The following is a 9,690-nucleotide window of genomic DNA, read 5'->3' as shown; positions in this document are numbered from 1 at the left end:
GCTGTCACATTTTGGGGTATCGCAGTTAATGTCATGAAACAACATGTATGAACTGCTGTATGGAAAATGAATTTGCTCTGTAAACTTTCTCCCATATTACAATTAAAAAAAAAAAAAAAAGTAAATTCAGAGCTCTGGTAGCATAGTGCCTAAGGCACCTGACTGCTAACCAGAAGGCTGGCGGTTCAAACCCACCAGCCACTCCTCGGAAGGAAGGTTGGGCATTCCTACTCCCGTAGTGATACTGCCTTGGAAACCCAAGGAGGGGTTGCTATGAGTGGGGGCCAACTCGATGGCAAATAACAACAACAACAGCTCTGATGCAATGTTGCTTCTGGATTTTTTTTCTCGCAAGATGTAAATACCCACATATACAGTTCAAAATACTCTACTTGGACTGTAACAGGAGAGATTTTTCTAAATGGCAGAGAAATTCGCAATGACCTAAGTATTTGCCTGCTGAAGTTGCTACCTCAGTGCCTACAAATCACAGTACCATCCATAACTGATTTGTGTATGCTGCCCGTCACCTCATGGGCTCTGTTTATTAATGGTAGTGATATGTAAAGAATTAATATTAATTGCTAAGTGAAAGTGGTAAGTAAAGGGATCTACAGATCATGGAATATAGTTCATTTTCTCCAAAACAAACTATATTTACAAATATTCATATATAACATTATTACCTTACCCCAAACTAAAACCCAAACCTCACTGCCATTCAAATGATTCCAACTCAAAGAGTATCACCCTACAAAGGATGTCTTATCTCAGTCTCAAGAGCTTCTGCTGAATTGCTGAAGGAGGCTCTTTAGATTATGCAATTTAATTTCTAAGCCCATACAAAGGATGAATTAAGTTAAATTGACAGGTGTTTTTGCTAACAACTTCAACTAGGAATCCTGTAGTCTAGTTTCCAGAACGTGTATCCCCGCCTTTTTCATGGCTGGTTTTGTGTAACAGTATAATAACCATAAATATGTATTTATTTGCAATGAAGACTGTTACAGGAACATTTTCAGCTAGTGAGTTTTTAAAGTATGATTCTACATTTTATCAAAGGAATATTTAAGATTGTATCATAGAATATATCATTTTAATAGAATTGTTCTAAAAAGGAAATGTTACTCAGCTGTTTTTCAGATTGAAAATAAAAGAACAGCTTTTAAGACACAAAGTCTCAAGGATTCTCAATGATTTGCTATGGTTACTTTTTGCCCTAAAATACCTTTTGCATGACCTATATAGATTGTTTTACACTGGTTAGTGCCAGGCAGAGGTACAGAATATTGTGATAAAAACCAGTGCAAATAGAGTCCATATTCTAGAACCTTTTAAAAAATGTTTCCCCCACCAAAAAAAAAACAAACTCACTGCCATCGAGTCAGATCCCACTCATAATGACCACTCCTTGGATTTCCGAGGTGATATCACCACCAGCCACTCCTCGGAAGGAAGATGGGGCAATCTACTTCCGTAGTGATATTGCCTCGGAAACCCAAGGAGGGGTCGCTGTAAATCAGGTCCGACTCGACGGCACATAACAACAACATCACAATGTTAGTAGATTGCCCAACCTTCCCTCCAAGGAGTGACTGGTGGGTTTGAACCACTAAGCCTTCTGGTTAGCAGTCATATGCCTTAGGCACTATGCCACCAGAGCTCCTATAAAAAATATTATACTTCAAAAATTAATGAAACAAAGGACAACTATTTAAGTTAAGCACTGTTAAGTTAAATTGACATGAGGGAGCAGCAATATAAAAAAAAAAAAAAAACAGTCTGATGAAAAACAAAGGTCAGTGTTAAATTAGGTATAAATTACCTGTGGATTAATAGAGGAATCCACTGATAATCCATAAATCCAGTCATTTTCCATCATCCAACTGCTAATGAGTTTTTACAAATTAACTTGTGTATTTTTGTACCTTTTAAATTAGAGGGGTTAATAACTGAGGAAAATGCAGGCTGTCAATTGAAACAAGGAATCTAGACAGTTGACAATATGAGAAGTTACACCATCATTTTTGATTGTAATACTACTGCTGCCAGCAGTTTAGCCAGTGGCACTGAAGGAGTTAAACATCCCCTCTTCACTTCTAGAACTCCAGATGATGAAATGGGTAAGAATGCATTCCAATCATTGGTACAGGCTGACTTTGGTCTGTGACAGAATAAAGGTGGTTCTTACACTGCTCCCTATTAACAAAAAGGCAAGCAAATGAGGGTGACTTAGGACTGGTAGTGGCCTACACATGACTCTGTATTTTTCTGAATGATTCCACATATACACTTAGGAATCAGGAAGAGAAACATTTTACTCTCCACTAACCAAATAAAATATATGCAAAACATCTTTGTGTGTTGAAGGACTTAGTCTAGAAACTAAAGGAGTTGCGTATTTTCCCTTTAACTTTCCCACCTCCCTTTGCGGAATAAACAAAGTTATCTGTCACATCAAGAGTCTGGAAACTAAAGGCAATCATTAAAATTCATGTTTAGGAGTAGCTTTTGAAATTTTAAAAATGATTTCTGCTAGCCGTCCTAAATTTCACTAAAACAAAATTTAGCGTTTTTAAGTTAAAAAACTAATAGTTTTACCTATTTTAAGCTGATTAGATCAAACTTCTGTTAATAATCCCACCCTTAATGAAATAATATTCAAGTATACATTAATCAATACTATTAAAAACATTTAGGAAGTCTATGTGTATGCTATCCTCAAATTCTTTGTAAGTTTCCCAACTTCCTTTCATGGAGAATTTTGCCAAGACATTCATCAATAAACTGCAAACATCTAGGAAATTTCTTGCATGACATTAGATAGCAGTTTAAAAACATATCTCAGAGCTTTCCAGTTTTATCTCTATTTATAAATTTAGATTTTAAGACACCAATTAAGTTCACACATGGCTTTGGCACTCATGGATTCCAAAGCTTTCCCAAGCATAGGCTTTTCTTTGGTCTTCAGGGCTTTTCCCATGGTGCAACATAGCTGTTTTATTCCAAAGCTTTCCAGAGAGCAGTTCTGTCTTGACAGTCCTTTCAATGTTGTCACTATCTTCTTCTTTCCTTCTATTGTTGCAGAATGATTTGCTTTAAATACAATTTGAAAAATAACTCCTTTCTGGTTGCACTTTGTTCAGCTCTTCTCTTTATCTATCCCCTATCCACTTGCCTTTTCCCCAATCCCTGGCACTTTTTTTCTTACCAACCTTCTTGTTTCCTATCTTTTATCTCCTATTTTTTAACTCTAGTAAAATCTACACCCAAACCCAAAATCAAATTGCCATTAGTGATTAAAAGAACACCCATTCTACCCTTACTTTCAAAAATTAAAAAAGTCCTGAGATGATGTTCGGTGCTCCCAATTTTATTTTTATTTAATGCTAAGGGGTGGGGGGAGCAACTGTAAATCTCATAAAAGATGCAGGTGGTATTTCCATAGTGATTTTAGAATATAATAATGTTGGTATCTGAGATTACCCTCATTTCAGCTGACATGAGTATTATCATATATAGAAAAAGTATCACCTTCAACTTAAAAAAAGTAAAGGTTAAAAGATGGCACACTTTTAAAATATTTGGCGGCCAAGGAAAAGTATATAGTAAAAGTTGTAAACCATGTGTACGTTCTATAACTTTTAATGTGAGGCCACATAAAAGACAATACATCTGTTAAATTCCATAAATTGTTAAAGCAAAAAAAGGAAAAGGCTTTAACACCCCATCTCCTAATATTCTGAGTATTAAAAGCACAGCTGAAATATTAGGATTTGAAATCTGATACTGCCCATGTACAGTAAGTAGCTCTCTGACGTTTTTATCCAGCTGTGGACAATCTCTGCCTTGTCATCGGTACAACACAAGAGCAAACCCATGTCTCAATGATGTTAACTTTTTAACTCCCTAAAGAATTGTCATAAAAACAACTCACATCAATATCTTCCAGGTGCAAGTGTTCCAGGCAGGCCACCCAAGGGCCAGGAAAGCTTGTGCAGATCTTATTTTTTAAGAGAAGTAATCTCAATACATGGCCCTTTAAGCTAGTCATATCTTTCTTCTTGAATACCAGCACAGAGAAATCTCAGGTTGTCTTTTCCACAGCTGGATAGTTACCCAAAACAGCTGAATGGTTCTTTACTAATCTTTTCTGGAAAGCTTATCTGTATTAAGAATGTACAGATAGCTAAAACAAATTAGGTCAAATAACTGATCAACTTGTAACATATATGAAGTCAAATTCCAGTATTTAATAAAGTGCCCAGATACACATTAATACAACAGATCATAATAGTTGACTTCTTTACAAATGTCTTTATGGGCATTTAGAATTGATTCTGTTTCTGCATGTGTGCATTTACATAAGAGAGACCAGTCTGATCTGAGTTATACATATATACTCCAACTAAATATGATGACAAACTGGTTAATCATGCAAGTCTGTTTGTAATATAACAATGACCGGTAACATGTATTTGCAGAGCATTAATAAGTGCACTCATTAAAAACATTACGAAAAAAACACTATATTTGGTTTGGTATCTGAATTTCAAGAGTTAATAACTTGACCATAAGAAAGCATTTTGAGCAATTTAAAAATGACAAAAACATAAAAAAAAATCCAAAACTGGTAGCCATTTATATTTCCATGTTAAAATAGATGCTAGGTTATGAATACACATAAATTATAGAACTTGAAACTCTGATTCAGTCTAATTATATGGCCAAATTACAAACATCTGAACATAAGGATTTAAAATAGTGTTCGTGTCAATGTTAAATCGTCACAGCACAAAAGAAAAACCAGTATCACTGTGAGACAACTATTTCTAATAACTGATGATTTATTGGTTTATAAAAAATCAATTTTATGGATGCAAAATAGCGATCAGGAAATATTAGTTTACAAAAGGCTTCTAAAAATCGTTTAAGAGGTGGGGCCTATTAAGTAAAACTTTTAATTTCTTTAATTTTCACTAGTTTATCATTTTTTTCCAGAAGAACAGCATTATTCACTTGCTATTTCAAACACATGTAAGATGGAAATTACAGGTTTCCTCCACCCACATTTGGGCTGTCACTGATATGCCCACAGGCAGTCCTGGCAGTGCCTCCCAGCTGTTACTGTCATTGTACCACACTGTATTTAACACTCACTAGAAACAGGGTGCAGGTGATAGTATCAACAGCAATAGCACTACAGGTAAATGATAAACAAAACACAAAACAGAAACAAAACCAATCCCACAATCTCCAGGCTCACTGCACTTCTCTTGTGAGTTTTTTCAAAGGAACACAGACAGCAACAACAAAGCTGTAGCTAGGGCATTTTAAAAAATGAAGTGGTGCTGCAGAGCCAGACTATTCAAAGATGGCAGTGCCATGCTGTACACACCGCCATCCATTATAACCACCTTCCATCACTGAAACTGTGTATTATGTAACCAACCAACATGCGGCATTGTAATCTTACAACTGATCACATGGATAGTGAACAGTGGTCAACTTTGCCTTTAAAAAAAAACCAAAAAACCATATAACCCCCCCAAAAGCCCGCAGAATCCTGAAAAATCTCTCAGCAGCACCTCTCAGTCACCAATATTTCAAAAACTGAACTTCAAGAACAAAAGAAATTTGAAATCTACTTTCCTATTACTCTGAGAACAATGGTTTGGGGTCAACCTGGTGATGTTTCCCAGCGGTAAGCACACTTCATAACAATTCCCCTTCACTCATTTCCTTTCCTATTCCACCAGTTGGCCTCCAGCCTGAGAAAAGGGCCAGCAGTGAGGAATAACAGACAATAAGGCAATCTTACAATGTCAGAAAATGTATTTGGCTTTTTTTTCTTTTTAAAATAAGTGCATACAAATACAGCTAAAAGCATTTCTGATTTGCCAAGTGCTCTAAAAAAGCAGCGCAAGTCACAGCCTACATTGAACAGTAACTGTCACCAGAATAAAGCACAGATATGCTAATAACATTAACAAAAGAAGAAAATGCCTGTATAAGTACATACCTTTCGTCGTCAAAAAAAAAAAAAAATAATAATGTATTCAAAAAAAAATCAAAACTATACAGCCATGTTTATGAAGTCTACATTTCCCTTGTCCTGGAGATATATATATATATATATATATTATATATATATATATGTGTGTGTGTGTGTGTGTGTGTATATATATATATATATATCTGGAAACATATATACAATTCAAGCAGTTTTAGTTAAGGGTAATCATTGGGTTTTTCTGAAACTGGAAAGTCACGAGTCTCTCTCTTTCTTCACTTTCACATCTCCAGCAAGGATGGTTGCAATTTCCCCCTGCATAAAAGCCCAGGGGACATTGGAGCCCACAAGGGGGCATTTTTCCCCACTGGGACAATAGACCTCTCCACTAGCTCCCTGCTGTTTGATGCTTTGTCTGGAGCAAGGGAAGCAGAACTTGTGCGAAGGGACAGAAGGGCACTGCACAAAGTGGGTGTCCTCCAGCCGCTCGTGGCAGAGGGTGCAACACAGGGGGGCACTGGCTGCCAGAGAGGAGTCCGGAAGGCTGGCAGGATGCACTGGCTCAAGTCCTCCCGTGCTGCCAGCCCCCTGACCCCCCACATCTCTGGGACCCAACCTTCTTTGGTTCATGGAGGATGGAGAGGGTGGACTGCTGCTATTCCTCCTGGTAGTGGAGTGAACCTGGTTGGCTTCTTTTGAGGCATGACTGCCCCCTGCATTGTCTGCTACTAAGATCAGGGCTGCCATTGGAGACTGGCCATTCTGGGCCGCTTCAGGCGGTGTGGTCCGGTTGGAATGAGGTGAGGCAGTAGGTGGGGGTGGAGACACAAAAGAGGATGTGGGAGTCATGGGGATCTTGAGCCCTTCTGTTGATGTGGAAAGCCATGGTTGGCCCTCTCCATTGATCTTGGGGGGCCCAACTTCACCTTCTGGTTCTGGAGATGGCTTTCTCTTCCTTGCTGTTCTTGCAACTAGAAAAACAAAGAAATTAAAAAAGAAAAAAGTAATCAATGTACATGCACTGAGAAGAATCTTTCCTTTACCAACATTAAGCAAAACTCCTTAAGGAATTCTCATTTCCTAAAAGCATGTATCTTAAAATTCATGAATTTCAAGTTCACATGCAACTCAAAACACTTATCCCTATGAGGATCTGACAACATATAAATTTAAAAAAAGACTCAAGCACTAAAAACCACATGTAACTGTTTCTAAGCAAAATGCATTTAACACTGGGTGAACTACACGTGCCTGAAAATACCCAGTCTGGACTGTGCATGATTATTCATCTCCCCCATAGGTTAAAAGGTGCCTGGTGCTCTTGTGCGCCCATCCAAAAATGTGCTGGGAAAGGAAAACCCTGTGTCAGTGCCTATCAGCCCAGTCTGACTCATCTCTGTTATGCTGCTTCAGCACATGAACACGTTGCCACTAAGTACTGGTTCCACATCAAGCAGACCAGGAAGTTGGGCGTTTGTTATTTCTGGATGTTGGGGTAGTGGTGAATGGAAAGAACACTCTCTTCTCTGCTGAGTTCCCTCTCTCCCCTAGGCCCACTCCCTCCCCAGCCGCCCCTACCTGCTTTTGACCCGTTGGCCCCGTTGGCCTCGAAACCTAACAACCTGCCTGCAGTCAGGGCTGGCTCCTTCTTAAACTTGCTCTCGAAGGGCCCCGAGTGGCCGTGCTGGTGCAGTGCCAGCAGCGTGTCGCGCACGGTCTTAGGTCTGTTGACCCAGTCCTGTTCGGTGGGCCCACGTCCCTTGCCCGAGCCCTCCGCGGCCAGCTCGGTGGCCCCAGCTGCAACGGACAGGCTGTCTGCTGGACCCCGGTGCGCCGGCGGTGGCGCCTTCTCCTTGGCCGCCGCCTCTCGCTGCTCGTGCTCCACGGCCGCGCTGCTAGAAACAGACGCGGGCCGCTTGTGGGCGCCCAGCTCGGCGGACTGCGCGGGACCCAGGCCCGTGGCAGTCCCAGACACAGCGGCCAGTGAGGCCGCAGCGGCGCGGCTGCTAAGGCTTAGCGCGGCGGGAAGTGGCGGGGCTGTGCCGTTCATAAGCGGTACCAGGGTGGGAGGCACCGCATGGCCGCGTCGAGGGTTAGGGCTTTGGCGGTTCAGCTCCGGTGGTTCCTCCAGCTTGGAAAAGCCGTTAGGCACCAGAATGCCGTTCACGGGCGGCGGCTGTGGGGTCGGTGGCTGGGCCAGGCCCGCCGCCTGGCGGCTACCGCCGAAGTCGGAACCGAGGCGCGGGGGACGCTCGGCGGCGGCCGCCAGCGGATAGCGCTCCAGGGCCTGCGGGGCGCGCGGGGTCGCCTCTGGGGCGCCGTGGCCGAGCTGCTGCTGTTGAAGGAGAATATCCTTGGCCGAGAGCGGCGGCGGCTTGGAGGTGGCGGGGGCGGTGTTGCCAGACGGAGAGCGGCCCTCCTGGAAGCATCCGTGCGCTCGCTTGAGCTGCCGCGCTGTCTCGATGACAAACTCAACGCGGTCGGCGCCTTCGTAGTTGACGCAGCCTCGGCACACGGGTTCGCTGAAGTCCCAAATCATGGCCCAGGGCATACGGGGCAGATCACACAAATAGCAAGACTGCCGCCGAGATGCGGCCGCGACCGCCACCGCCGCGGCCATGTCCGAGGAGCCCGCGCCGCAAGAGGAGGAGGAGGAGGAGGCGCCGCCGCCCCCCGCCGGCACCACGCGCACCCTCCTCCCCCCGCAACCCCGCGTGTCCCCCACCAGCGGCGGCGGCGGCCGCAAAGCCCGCGAAGGCTCAGCGCCCGCGCAGCGTCCCCGGCGCACGAGAGGTGGGGGCCGCGGGGCGAGCGGGTGCAGTCGCGGCAGCAGGTCCCCCCGGCCTGCGCGGAAGCGAACAGGCGGCGGGGCAGAGGCGCGACGCGACGGGCGCTGCAGCGGGAGCTCGGCCGGTGCGGCGGGTCTCCAGACCGGGGCGAACACGGGCCGCGCGCGCGCGGGCGAGTGCAGCAGATCTCGGTGTCCGGTGCTAAGTGCGGGGCGGGGGGCGGGGAGGTCGGGGGGGCGGGGGGAGGGGTGCGGCCGCCGGAGAAGGCTCAGCCCGAGCGGCGGGGCATGCCGCGCCGGGGCGGCGACGGCCGGTCTGCGTGGAGTGGGGCCGTGGGGCAGGCTCCGAGGCGCTCCGCCGCTCACTCACAACTCCTGCCGTTGCAGCTCGGCCAGCGCCTGGTCAGCGCCCCGTCCGCTGCAGCTCCGTCGCCGTCGTCGCGCTGCTGCTCCTGCCACCGCGGCCGCTCCACTTCTACAGACTTGATTCTTCGACAGCTTCGCACGGCGCCTGCGCGCGGCGCCCCCTCCCGCGCGCGCCCCCGCCCTCCCGCGCGGCGCTCTCAGCTTGGGCCAGGAGGACGCGCCGGCGAGCAGGCGGCTCGCGCTTCTCAGCCGGCGGGAGGAGCCGCGGAGTCCTCCCAGAGTGCATGTGATATCAGTGTGGTTGTTCCTCTTCCTGCACTTTCCTTCCCCTTCCCCTCGTTTCGCGCGTGGCCACGCGGACTCGTCAGGGTTTTTTTCTTTTTTCCTTTCTGGTGTCCTTTTGGGCCAAATCGTGCAGAACAGTGATTTTAGAAACAAAAACGATGCTACTTTCTGGCTTGGTTTTTGTCAATAATCCCTTAGGGGAGATTTTAAATTTGCGTGGTACACACACTTTAAGAGC

General features: G+C 44.9%; 1 protein-coding gene across 1 annotated transcript; it reads right to left on the bottom strand.

Annotated features, from left to right (window-relative positions):
* Nucleotides 1–6,268: 6,268 nt before the first annotated feature.
* IRF2BP2 (interferon regulatory factor 2 binding protein 2) lies at nt 6,269–8,633 on the bottom strand. The gene is made up of 2 exons (XM_007938476.1): nt 7,592–8,633; nt 6,269–6,984 (listed from the first exon to the last, which is right to left on the bottom strand). Exons 1-2 carry the CDS (start codon nt 8,631–8,633, stop codon nt 6,269–6,271), a joined length of 1,758 nt encoding a protein of 585 aa, XP_007936667.1.
* Between the last annotated feature and the right edge of the window lie 1,057 nt (nt 8,634–9,690).

The sequence above is a fragment of the Orycteropus afer genome, unplaced genomic scaffold, assembly GCF_000298275.1.
Source record: "Orycteropus afer afer isolate SDZICR_OR568_19922 unplaced genomic scaffold, OryAfe1.0 scaffold00050, whole genome shotgun sequence".
Lineage (NCBI taxonomy): Eukaryota > Metazoa > Chordata > Mammalia > Tubulidentata > Orycteropodidae > Orycteropus > Orycteropus afer.
Note: the sequence above shows the minus strand (reverse complement) of the source record. Positions and strands in the feature narration are given on the sequence as shown.

Coding starts and splice junctions, on each gene's coding strand:
- IRF2BP2 (XM_007938476.1), bottom strand. CDS start 8,633: ATGGCCGCGGCGGTGGCGGTCGCGGCCGCATCTCGGCGGCAGTCTTGC. Junction 6,985..7,591: donor GGCCAACGGGTCAAAAGCAG/GTAGGGGCGGCT, acceptor TTGTTTTTCTAG/TTGCAAGAACAGCAAGGAAG.